The sequence below is a fragment of the Brachyistius frenatus genome, unplaced genomic scaffold, assembly GCF_029030835.1.
Source record: "Brachyistius frenatus isolate BFR_SWC_R1_liver_20210118 unplaced genomic scaffold, ASM2903083v1 Contig_79, whole genome shotgun sequence".
NCBI lineage: Eukaryota > Metazoa > Chordata > Actinopteri > Embiotocidae > Brachyistius > Brachyistius frenatus.
The window spans coordinates 195,827-208,775 of NW_027210678.1; the positions used below are offsets into that span (position 1 = coordinate 195,827).

The 12,949-nt window shown below is 47.1% G+C and overlaps 1 protein-coding gene and 1 pseudogene across 2 annotated transcripts; one reads left to right on the top strand and one right to left on the bottom strand.

The window, feature by feature from the left end:
- Positions 1 to 2,528: 2,528 nt before the first annotated feature.
- On the bottom strand, positions 2,529 to 6,333 carry LOC138626880 (acyl-coenzyme A thioesterase 2, mitochondrial-like). Of its 2 annotated transcripts, XM_069708844.1 has the most exons (4): positions 6,013 to 6,333; positions 4,856 to 5,334; positions 3,538 to 3,740; positions 2,529 to 3,448 (listed from the first exon to the last, which is right to left on the bottom strand). In XM_069708844.1, exons 2-4 carry the CDS (start codon positions 5,316 to 5,318, stop codon positions 2,840 to 2,842), a joined length of 1,275 nt encoding a protein of 424 aa, XP_069564945.1. In that variant the 5' UTR covers positions 5,319 to 5,334; positions 6,013 to 6,333; the 3' UTR covers positions 2,529 to 2,839. The 2 variants fall into 2 exon arrangements, with proteins under 2 accessions (XP_069564945.1, XP_069564944.1); XM_069708843.1 differs by having other exon boundaries at positions 4,856 to 6,333.
- A 2,041-nt stretch (positions 6,334 to 8,374) lies between these two features.
- Positions 8,375 to 11,102, top strand: LOC138626948 (acyl-coenzyme A thioesterase 5-like; annotated as a pseudogene).
- The last annotated feature ends 1,847 nt before the right edge of the window (positions 11,103 to 12,949 follow it).

Genomic DNA, 12,949 nt, shown 5'->3' on the forward strand with positions numbered 1-12,949 from the left:
AAACATCCAAGCTTCAGTAGTCTAGATATCCTAAAACAGTAGATGTAATAATAAACTTTAGCAGAGAAGAGTATTCAAAGATTATACTTTGCTTTAGTTCAAGTGATCCAGCTGGATGTCGTCCTCCAGAAGTCAAAAAATGCAATTTCCTTCTTTTAGAAAAAATCTCATGTTGAATTGAAGAGATTTACTTTCATCTCCAACTGTCCATCATCTCTACGGTGATCATCTCTGATGTAAATGAACATATTTAACTCAATTCTGTGAAGTTTCCTTTTAATGAAAATGAATCCCGGCATGTTTCAGCTGCTTTCGGTCATCTTAACGAAGTAAATGTAAAAGCTGTTCATCGTTGAATACATGAATGCTTGTTTCTTAAAGTAGAAATATGTAAAGTAGTTGTGATGAGTCGTCATGTTGCCGATACACCTGCCAGTCCACTAGAGGGCAGCGTGTAGTACACCTGCCAGTCCACTAGAGGGCAGCGTGTAGTACACCTGCCAGTCCACTAGAGGGCAGCGTGTAGTACACCTGCCAGTCCACTAGAGGGCAGCGTGTAGTACACCTGCCAGTCCACTAGAGGGCAGCGTGTAGTACACCTGCCAGTCCACTAGAGGGCAGCGTGTAGTACACCTGCCAGTCCACTAGAGGGCAGCGTGTAGTACACCTGCCAGTCCACTAGAGGGCAGCGTGTAGTACACCTGCCAGTCCACTAGAGGGCAGCGAGTCTGCAGCTCCACCTGGAACAGAGGAAGTGCATCAAGGATTAAGTTATGAATGAAGATGCAGAGGCAGAAGAAACGTCTGATAATAGAATGACGGCATATTTAATTTGCAGATAATTGCACTTAGGAGGCTTTTAAGAGGCTTTTAAGAGGCGCGTCTCCCACTGACATGTTTCATGAAATGGATGTATCACGGCTGTCGCCACCTCACAGCCTAAAATAAAGATTTTAAAAAGGCACACAGAAGATCTGCAGCAGACATTTAATGATTCAGGTTGTTATTGGAAAATTAAAACTGGTTTCTGCAGCATATCGGTGAGGGAATATAAATATAAATAAAAATATAAAATGGAATATAAAAAGCCTGACCGGAGGTGGAGGTGGAGGTGTTCTGGACCGGAGGTGGAGGTGTTCTGGACTGGAGGTGTTCTGGACTGGAGGTGTTCTGGACCGGAGGTGGAGGTGTTCTGGACCGGAGGTGTTCTGGACCGGAGGTGGAGGTGGAGGTGTTCTGGACCGGAGGTGTTCTGGACCGGAGGTGGAGGTGTTCTGGACCGGAGGTGGAGGTGGAGGAGCGACGTGCTGAGACGTTCTGTCTCGTCTTCAGTCTTTTCTGACTGAGAAACTTCTTCAGTGAACAGCTGATGTTCTGTTGGACGGACGTGAAGCAGGAGAAAGAACTGGCGCTCCTCTCCTCCTCTCCTCTCCTCTCCTTGTCTCCTCTCCCTGCCTCATCTCCTTTCCTCCTCTCCTCGTCTCCTCTCCCCGTCTCCTCTCCTCTCCACCGTCTCATCTTGTCTCCACTCTCATCTCCTCTCCTCATCTCCTCCTCTCCCCGTCTCATCTCCTTTCCTCCTCTCGTCTCCCCGTCCCCTCTCGTCTCCCGTCCCCGTGTCCTCTCCTCCTCTCCCTGTCTCATCTTGTCTCCTCTCCCCGCCTCCTCTCCTCATCTCCTCTCCCCGTCTCCTCTCCTCTCCCCGTCTCCTCTCATCTCCTCTCTCCGTCTCCTCTCCTTGTCTCCTCGTCTCCTCTCCTTGTCTCCTTTCCCCGCCTCATCTCCTTTCCCCCTCTCCTCCTCTCCCTGTCTCATCTCGTCTCCTCTCTCCGTCTCCTCTCCTCGTCTCTCCATCTCCTTTCCTCGTCTCCTCTCCTCCTCTCCCCGTCTCGTCTCCTTTCCTCATCTACTCGTCTCCTCTCCTCGTCTCTGTCTCATTTCCTCATCTCCGTCTCCTTTCCTCGTCTTGTCTTGTCTCCTCCTACAGCCCGGTCCGGTTCGGTCCGGTCCGGTCCGGTTCAGACGGCTCCAACCATTAAAGATAACACTTTAGTAGAAAACTGACCTGCAGCTTCACATGTTGGACGAACCGACGTCTTCCTGATCAGGGAGGAAACGTTACAAACATGGCGCCGCTCAATTTGAAATCTACGGTGTCCCGGGAGGACAAACAGTGAGCGCTGCTGGATTCTCTGGAGGAGAGTGAGCTCAACACCACCACCTGTTGGTGCATTTAAGATACTGCATCACATCGACAGCAGATTAAAGAGCTCAGCTGATTTTGGAGCAAATTAACTTTTACGAATTAATTTCGATAAAACTAAAAGTGAAAACAGGTTTTTAAGAACAACTGTGACGGCATTAGTTTAAACAGTCTGTATAATAATGAGATTATTGGATTATTGATCCTCGGAGGTCTTTAAACGTCCCTCATGTGTCTCCATATAGATTTTCCATCAGCTGAGATTGGACACAGAAGAAGTTTCAGGTAAACACACCTGAAGTTAAAAGATCAGAATGAGAACAGAGAAGTTTACAATAACATTTTATTTATAGATTTAAATCACAACACAAGTCATTAAAAGAAATTTACATGTTCACACAAGTCAACGTTTCACAGTCGATCGTTTCTATTCTAACAGGAGACGAGGACAGTTGGACAGGACGCCCTGAAACGTCCTGCTGGGACATTCAGACGGAGGTTTAACTGCTGCTCCATCACTGCTGATCTGCTCTACAGCGCACAGGCTCCCCCTGGTGGCCAACGTGTTCCCTCAGTTATCAATCATCAACCAATCAAATCATTTCCTTCGTTCTGAACTCTTCTGATTGTTTGTTTCTATAACTTGGATTCAGGAGGTGAAATGTCACATCTCAGGTGAGTTGTGAAGAAGTCCTGGATCTTCCTCCACAGATGGACCTCGGCGGCTGCGTGGGCTCTGGGCTCGCCCCCCCACAGGACCGGCCGGCCCACCATGCTGTGGAAGCTGGAGGGACAGTAGGGCCCGTACGGAGGCTCCAGGAAGTGTCCCGCTCCAGGATAGGACACGCTCTCATAGTTGTCCTTCCCGTGTGTCTTCAGTCTGTCCACCATCTGGTCCATGTACGACTTGCTGTCCCAGTTCTGGTCGTCCTCCGCGGCCGCGAACAGGAAGTGTCCCGTGGCCCGTTCGATGGGGACCAGGGCGTCCCGGTTCTCCTCCGCTAGCGTGCTGGGGACACAGTGTTTGGTGATGACGGCTCCCGACGCGGTGGAAACTATTTTCTTTGGCTCAAACTTGAGGGCGGGGAGGATCTGGCTGTTCCTGTAGTGGAGGGGGAGAGCTGTGTTGGCAGAACAGCCGTTGATCCACACGGTGGCCTCCACACCTGGCAGGTAGGACGCCACCGACAGAGCCAGGTCTCCACTCTTAGAGAGGGAGACCACACCCACTCCTCTGCTGCCCACCTGTGGACCAACGGGGACATTACACCCAGATCATGTTTAATAGAAGCGGTCCTATCGGAGGTTTGTCCTGCGCTCCTCCAACAACTCACCCCGTCTTGTTTCTTTAAAAACTCCAGCGCTTCTTCAAAGTAGTCCAGATGGATCTCCGTGATGTTCTTCGCCTGCTCGTCGCGGCCGTACAGCGACACGGTCAGAACCAGGAACCCTCGGGTGGCCAGCAGCGCCGCTCTCTTCTCCGACAGACCGCCACCTAAGGTGTACAGGTCCAACACGGCCGGGAACGGACCTCCACCTAGTCACACGGGACACGAGTCACATGACTGATGAGATGAAGTAGAACCAGCAGTCGTTACAAATATCAGAAAACCTTGTTTCAAAAAACACAATAAAAACAGAATGTAACGATTTGTAAATCACAGAAACTCAAACAGACCAAAGAAAACACATCAAATGTTGAAACTGAGACATTTTATTGTTTTATAAAAAATATCTTATTGTGAATCTGATGTCAGCATCACGTCTCTATAAGTTGTTCCAGGATCATGTTCACCACTGAGCTGCATCAACTCTTCTTTTAACAACACTCTGGAAACGTTGGGGAACTAAGGAGACCAGTTTCTGGAGTTTTGAAAGTGAAATGTGGTCCCATTCTTGCCTGATGGAGGATTTCAGCTGCTCAACAGTTCAGGGTCTCCTTTGCTGTGTTGTTCATGTCCTGATGCTCCAGATGTTTTCAATGATTGACAGGTCTGGACTGCAGGAGGCCAGTTTATCAGCGGACTCTTCTACTAGAGAACCATGCTGTTGGAATACGTGCAGAATGTGGTTGGACGTTGTTCTGCTGAAATAAACAAGACCTTCCCTGAAAGAGATGTTGTCTGGATGGCAGCATATGTTGCTCCAAAACCTGAATATATCATTCAGCATTAATGCTTCCTTCCAGATGTTCAAGCTACCCATGCCATGTGCACTAATGCATCCCTGTACCATCACAGATGCTGGCTTTAGAACTGAGCTGATAACAAGCTGGATGGTCCCTCTCCTCTTTAACCTGGAGGATGCAGCGTCCATGATTTCCAAACAGAATCTCAGATTGTGATCCATCAGACCTCAGGACAGTTGTCCACTTCACCTCAGTCCATCTTCAATGATCTCGGTTCAGAGAAGGCGGCGGTGTTTCTGGATCATGTTTCTATCTGGTTTCTTCTTTGGAGAGTTTTAACCTGCATTTGTGGACGCAGCGATGAACTGTGTTCACAGACGATGGTTTTACAAGTGTTCCTGAGCCCATGCAGTGATTTCCACTCCAGAATAGTGTCTGTTTGAAGGCCGGTCGCTGGAATCAAATTCAAAATAAGGAAATATTTTTCATAAAACAATAAACGTTCTGAGTTTAAGGACACCAACCTGGAGGAGTGAACAGGACTCCTCGGAGGTTCCCCTGTTGGACCGGGACCCGGCTGACACCGTCTCCCATCAGAAGCCTCTCATTGGTCGCCTCCGCCAGCATCCTGCCCTCCCCCTCCCCCTCCCCCTGGTGCACAGAGAACTTCACCAGGTGGGGGTTCAGAGCTTTGTTCTTGTAGAAGAACTTGTGCAGAGTGTGAGGCCTCATGGACCACAGCAGACCCATGGGTTCAACCCCCACGTAGCTCCCCCCCAGCGAGGGGTCCGTGTCCAGGTCCACCTCCCCGTCCCCGTCGGCCCTGTAGCAGGCCGAGGAGCTGAACTCCACTCCTCTGTCGTCGCTCGATCTGGCTCTCATGGTGACCACCTGCCTCGACCTCAGCCCGCCCAGCTTCACCTGGACGGGCTCGTCAAACAAACACCTGGCGCTGGGCAGCAGCCTCAGTCGCACCTGGGAGGACATGTTCTGGAGGTTTGGACTAAAAAAAAACATTTCATTACACTCTGAATCTGTTTATTAATTATTATTATTATTATTAAAACACTTTGTTTATCATTGAGACTGTTTGCATATTTTCTTCTTTTTATTTATTTCCACTTCTCCTGATTTACCAATCAAAGCTGTTTAATGTACAAAGATATTTCTGACTAGTTTGTGTTGTTTTTTTATACTTTGTGAGATCATCATCATCATCATAAAGACCAAACCAGCTGTTTTAAAGGTCAGCGACTCAAATTACTGACATTAAAACGCTTTTAATCTCTGTTGAGTTGCAGTTGATTATTTACAGAAGATGACATCAGTGTCAGTGAAAGGATGTTTTTATTACACATTTTAATAATAAATGATTGAATATAGAATTATGTTTTTAAACAAAATATTGGATGAAATAAATTTATGTTGATTCTCATGCATGCAAAAGCACAATTTTTATTTTTTTATTGAAATAAATAAAACTAAAATAATGTTTTTGCTTCCTTTCTCTTTAATTCTCAGATTCCAGCTGTGGCCACGTGACGGGGACCCGAGCCCCATGTTGGACACCACTAACGCTGGATAAACTTAACGTCACTAAACATTCAGACACGTTCAGAACCTCCTCACAAGTTTTTCCAGCGAGTCCGTTTCGTATTTAACGCGGGAACAGAGGCCTCACCTGCACACGGAGGACAGGTGAGGCTCGTCTTCTTCTTCTCTGCTTCCGGTTCTTTATTTTAAACCCTGTGATATTAAAACAAACGATAACAGACAGAAACTCCCAGCGTCTCCTCGGAAAAAGTAAACATCCAACGAAACCGGAAGCTGTGTTCTTCTTTTCTTTTCTTTTGCGTTTTATGGCGGATGGCATCCAGCGAAAGGTGCATTACCGCCACCTACTGTATAGGAGTGTAGTTACTGATCCCCTTACAGACAAACAAACGGGACGTCTCCACCTGAAGACGGACGCGGGACGTCTCCACCTGAAGACGGACGCGGGACGTCTATTTTTCATTACACGAAGCTCCAAAGGAATCAGATGAGATTTGAAATGGAAACTGGACAATTATTATTTTGTGGCTTTAAAGTGAACGATTTGACTCTTTTTGTTTCTTTTCCGTTCATTAATTTCCACGTGTTTTTCTTTTAAATCAACTTTCCAGACGAACGCGTGAAGCAGTTTGTGTCAGATTAAAGTAGCGGTTCAACTCGGTGTCCTCGGGGAGGACGGACGGCGGTGTCCTCGGTGTCCTCGGAGTCTCCCGTCTGAACACTTGTTTTCGGCCCAAAATACTTCCAGACTGATTTAATTTCTCTTTTTATTTTCAGGATGTTCATCTTTTAGTTTGTTTAATTGTAAAAGTGAAAATGTAAAATTATATTTGTAGAATAAATCTTAATCTAATAGAACGTGTAAATTAAACCGTCCTTCTGTGTTCAGGACTGAAATCAATGACTGAACTTTGTATGTTTTAGTTTTTTTTATTGTTAATAATAAAAGATACAAAATATAAGATATTGTTCCGGATGCTGCGTCTCATCATTTGAGGGATGAATAGATGTCCTTCTACTGAGATGTCCCTCAGCGGGACATTAACACCCAATTTATGCTGATGAATCATTTTCCAGATTGACAGCACCTGTTGGTGAAAGTTTGATTGACAGTTAGAGATTTCAAAGTTACATTTTAACAAGAGTTCAATACCGAAATTTATTATACACACAAGTACACACAACTACATACACTCTCACACAACTACACACAAGTACACACAACTACACACACCCTCACACAGCTACAGGTAGCCAGGGAGCTCGGTTCGGTTCGGTTCGGTTCGGTTCTGCCCGCACAGCCGACACATAAATTCCGGTTTCTGGGATCCACCTCGTGATCTGCAGCCAATTTGACATGAGCTGTCACGTGGCTACATCATATTCCCCCCCGCCCCCCTTTCCCACGCACGCACACACACACACACACACACACACACACACACACACACACACACACACACACACACACACACACACGCACACGCACGCACACACACACACACACTGTCTGAGATCATTGTAAAGATAAGAGCTGATTTAAAGCTTCTCTCTGAGAAACTGTCCTGATGATTTCATGAACATTAATAACTGAATCAGCAGTTTGAATGTTTTAACATGTTGTTTTTATCGTTTTCTGACATTTCATAACGTAAAAAAAATGATTTGATCATAACGACAATTTAACTTCGTGTCATACTACAAACTAGATAGTCTGGAAAAGGTGGTGGAGAGGAGGACGCTGATCAAACTATTGTCCATCTTGGATAATCCTGTCCACCCTCTCAACCACCTGCTGCAGCGACAGCGGAGCACTTTCTCTAAAAGATTCCTCCAGCTCCGCTGTCACAAGAACAGATACAGGAGATCATTCCTGATACAGGAGATCATTCTAGATACAGGAGATCATTCCTGATACAGGAGATCATTCTAGATACAGGAGATCATTCCTGATACAGGAGATCATTCCAGATACAGGAGATCATTCCTGATACAGGAGATCATTCCTGCCCACTGCCATAAGACTTTACAATAACTCACCTCTGGCAAAATCCATCACAGTACAAAAACACTGTTGACTGTGTTTCTTGGTTTCTTGCTTGTATATTATATGTATATTATATGTATATTATATATATAGATATATACTGTACCGTATATATATATATATATATATATATATATATATATATATATGTTGACTGTGGTTATTGGTTTGTTGTATATAATATATATAGATATTTAATGTACTGTATATATACTGTATGTACTGTGCATTTTATATTTTATATTTATATTTTTTATTTTATTGCTTTTCTATTATATTATTCTATTCTATTATTATTTGATTCTATTGTTTCTATTATTGCTCCTGTATGTATGCTGTTGTGGCGAAAAAATTTCCCCTCGGGGATTAATAAAGTATATACCTACCTACCTACCTAGTTTCTAAAAGTCTCCGACGGTCCAAACTTCCAGAACATGTCCAAACCTCCAGAACATGTCCTCCCAGGTGCGACTGAGGCTGCTGCCCAGCGCCAGGTGTTTGTTTGACGAGCCCGTCCAGGTGAAGCTGGGCGGGCTGAGGTCGAAGCAGGTGGTCACCATGAGAGCCAGATCGAGCGACGACAGAGGAGTGGAGTTCAGCTCCTCGGCCTGCTACAGGGCCGACGGGGACGGGGAGGTGGACCTGGACACGGACCCCTCGCTGGGGGGGAGCTACGTGGGGGTTGAACCCATGGGTCTGCTGTGGTCCATGAGGCCTCACACTCTGCACAAGTTCTTCTACAAGAACAAAGCTCTGAACCCCCACCTGGTGAAGTTCTCTGTGCACCAGGGGGAGGGGGAGGGGGAGGGCAGGATGCTGGCGGAGGCGACCAATGAGAGGCTTCTGATGGGAGACGGTGTCAGCCGGGTCCCGGTCCAACAGGGGAACCTCCGAGGAGTCCTGTTCACTCCTCCAGGTTGGTGGATTTATGTTCGACTGTTGAGCTTCTAATTAAAATTATGTTTACAAAAAACAGAATGCAAAGAATTCCAAATCATATAAAACAATATTTAATAAAAAATAAACCAAACTTATCAAATGTGGAAACAGAATTTGTAATTTGTAATTTCATGGCAGCAACACTCTTCCGGAAAGTTTGATGGGTTATTAAAAATGTTTTTGTGATTTCATCACGTGAACGTCTCCCTCCGTTCTGCCCTGCGGTCCAGGATCCGGTCCGGTCCGGTCCGTGCTGTGATGGATCTGAACACCGGTGCCTCTGAGAAGCGAGCCGGGCTGCTGGCCAACAGAGGCTTCGTGGTTCTGACCGTCGGCGTGTTCAACGACAAACCGTCCAGCGTCCGAGAGCTGCACCTGGACCACCTGGAGGAGGCGCGGAGTTCCTGAAGCGACGTCCTCAGGTGAGGTTCTGATGAACATGAGGTTTATTGTTGAGCAGCTGGTTGTTCTAGAAGATGATTCGGGAACAGACTCGGTACTGCAGGCTCCGCCTCCATCTCTCAGCTGTCTGATCTCCGTTGCCAGGTGGGCGGTGGAGGACTCGGTGTGCTGGCCCGGTCCAAGGCCGCCGACATCGCGCTCTCTCTGGCAGCTTTCGTTCCGGGTGTCGAAGCCGTTGTGTGGATCAACGGCTGCAGCGGCTCTACTACGGCTCTACTGCGGCTCTACAACGGCTCTACAGCGGCTCTACTACGGCTCTACGGCGGCTCTACAACGGCTCTACAGCGGCTCTACAACGGCTCTACAGCGGCTCTACAACGGCTCTACAGCGGCTCTACAACGGCTCTACGGCGGCTCTACAGCGGCTCTACTACGGCTCTACAGCGGCTCTACTGCGGCTCTACTACGGCTCTACAGCGGCTCTACTACGGCTCTACTACGGCTCTACAGCGGCTCTACTACGGCTCTACTACGGCTCTACAGCAGCTCTACTACGGCTCTACTACGGCTCTACTACGGCTCTACTGCAGCTCTACTACGGCTCTACTGCAGCTCTACTACGGCTCTACTACGGCTCTACAGCGGCTCTACTACGGCTCTACAGCGGCTCTACTACGGCTCTACAGCGGCTCTACTGCGGCTCTACTGCGGCTCTACTACGGCTCTACAGCGGCTCTACTGCGGCTCTACTGCGGCTCTACTGCGGCTCTACTACGGCTCTACAGCGGCTCTACTACGGCTCTACTACGGCTCTACAGCGGCTCTACTACGGCTCTACTACGGCTCTACAGCAGCTCTACTACGGCTCTACTGCGGCTCTACTACGGCTCTACTACGGCTCTACTGCAGCTCTACTACGGCTCTACTGCAGCTCTACTACGGCTCTACTGCAGCTCTACTGCGGCTCTACAGCGGCTCTCTACTACGGCTCTACTACGGCTACTGCAGCTCTACTACTGCAGCTCTACTACGGCTCTACAGCGGCTCTACTGCGGCTCTACTACGGCTCTACTACGGCTCTACTGCAGCTCTACTACGGCTCTACTGCAGCTCTACTACGGCTCTACAGCGGCTCTACTACGGCTCTACTACTGCTCTACAGTGGCTCTACTACGGCTCTACTACGGCTCTACTGCAGCTCTACTACGGCTCTACTGCGGCTCTACTACGGCTCTACTGCGGCTCTACTGCGGCTCTACTACAGCTCTACTACGGCTCTACTACGGCTCTACTGCAGCTCTACTACGGCTCTAGTGCAGCTCTACAGCGGCTCTACAGCAGCTCTACTACGGCTCTACAGCCAGAACCAGCGCGTCCTCCCGGCGTTAATGCACGAAGTAGGAAAGGTGACCACCGCCGAGTCCGGAGTCCACGTAGTCACAAACACGGTGGACAGTCCGCTGGCGGAGGAGAACCGGGACGCCCTGGTCCCCATCGAACGGGCCGCGGGAAACTTCCTGTTCGTGGCCGCGGAGGACGACCAGAACTGGGACAGCAAGTCGCACATGGACCAGATGGTGGACAGACTGAAGACACACTGGAAGGACAACTATGAGAGCGTGTCCTATCCTGGAGCGGGACACTTACTGGAGCCTCCGTACGGACCCTACTGTCCCTCTGGAGTCCATATACTGCTGGACCAGCCAGTCCTGCGGGGGGACGAGCCCAGAGCCCACGCAGCCGCTGAGGTCCACCTGTGGAGGAAGATCCACTACTTCTTCACAACTCACCTGAGATGTGACATTTCACCTCCTGAATCCAAGTTATAGAAACAAACAATCACGTCTCTGATGAATGAACAGAATCATGTTGGACGGTTCTGAACAGGCAGCAGGCTGATTACATTTAAAGATAAGATGCTAGAAATGTGTGTTTCACAGCTGCAGTGCCCCCTTGTGGTGAGGTGTGTAGTTTCACTGTTGCTCTGGTGTACAAATTAACCACTAAAATAAAACCTTGATCAAACTCTTATTTGATATTTTCTTGTTCGATCCAAACAAACTGAAGTTCTCCGACGCTCCGGATCAGAAGATGTTCTGTTCAACATCACAGAACGACACGAACACACGAGATCTGCAGGATGAAGCTGAACGCAGACCGACTGTGAATGTGCAATTCACCCACCAGTCCACTAGAGGGCAGCTTTTTGGTGTTGCTGAGGTGTTAGCAGAAGATGCATATCCAGTCATACTCAACCATCAGTGATGTCATCAACCATCAGTGATGTCAATCTTCTTTTCTAATGAATGAGGGATTATTTTCAGATGGACCTCCAGAAAACTAAGAAGAAGGAGTGACTTTAGCTAACAACACCGAGATAACTGATGGACACATTTTATTCACTTTGGATTTGATGAGAGAAGTTGAATGGGAGTCTATGGAGCCGGAGGCTTTTTGGAGCCGACCTCTAGTGGCACTCGCTGGTATTGCAGCTGAAGACACTTCTGGATCAGAACCATTTTACAGACCTAAATGGTAAACACTCTGTAATTAGTACAGATATACATATATATATACATATATATAAAATAATAGAATAGAATATTTTATTCTATTCTATTATTTTATTCTATTATTTCTATTATTATCTTATTGCTTCTGTATGCTGCTGTAGTGAAAAAAAATTTCCCCTCGGGGATTAATAAAGTAAATACCTACCCTACCTTGTATAGTTATAAGCTCTTTAACATGGTTTTCCATTCACCCACTAATGAGACAGATCTCCATGCAAAGTGCTACCATCAGGAGAACATTCACACACTGATGGTTCACTATCAGGAGCAACTCAGGGTTCAGTGTCTTCTTCAAGGACACGTGGACAGGAGGAGCTGGGGATTGAACCACCAACCTTCTGATTGGTGTACAGCCCACTCTACCGTCTGAGCCACAGGCTCCCTTATCTGAAGCTACGAACTGTTTTATATCCAGTCTGTGACCTAAACTGAACCACGAGGCAAACACACACCACTTATCAGCTGCCCTTTAGTGGGCTGCTGGATGTATTACACTCTCTGCTTGTTGGTCAGGGCTCAGCTCTCTGAGGAGTCTGTCATCACCAGGGATACGGGGGCTTCAGTTGATGTCATGGGAATTAGGAAATAAATCAGCCAATAGGAGACCAGCTGTCACTCGTGTTGAATCTGGGTTCCTCTCCGATGTTCTACGGTTCTGTTGTCAGAACTTTACGGTGTTAAAGAACCGAGGTGACGTGTTGTGATTTTGTGAATATTTAAATCTTACTCTGCATCCCGGATGCGGTCTTCTAAATCACGTTAAAAATATTTAATTTATCTGTGACTAAAACAGACTGAAGATATATTTCAAAATAAGAGAAGGGACACTTTACAGATGCATTCTGGGTAAATCTGGATCAGTCAGCACCGACAGAATCACGTCCGTCCACTGGCTTCATGTCTCACGTACGGAGACACTCGATAAACAGATGAAAGAATATCAACTTCATTTTTCTTCCTGTTTTATTCTGAGCTGCAAACTTTCATCGTGAAACTTTACTTTACTTTTTTTTTTATTACATTTGGCAAAATATTTGAAGTCCATTTCCTGTCTAATGTAATTATCTGTTAAATCTATGATGCTCTAAATACATGTGACCATT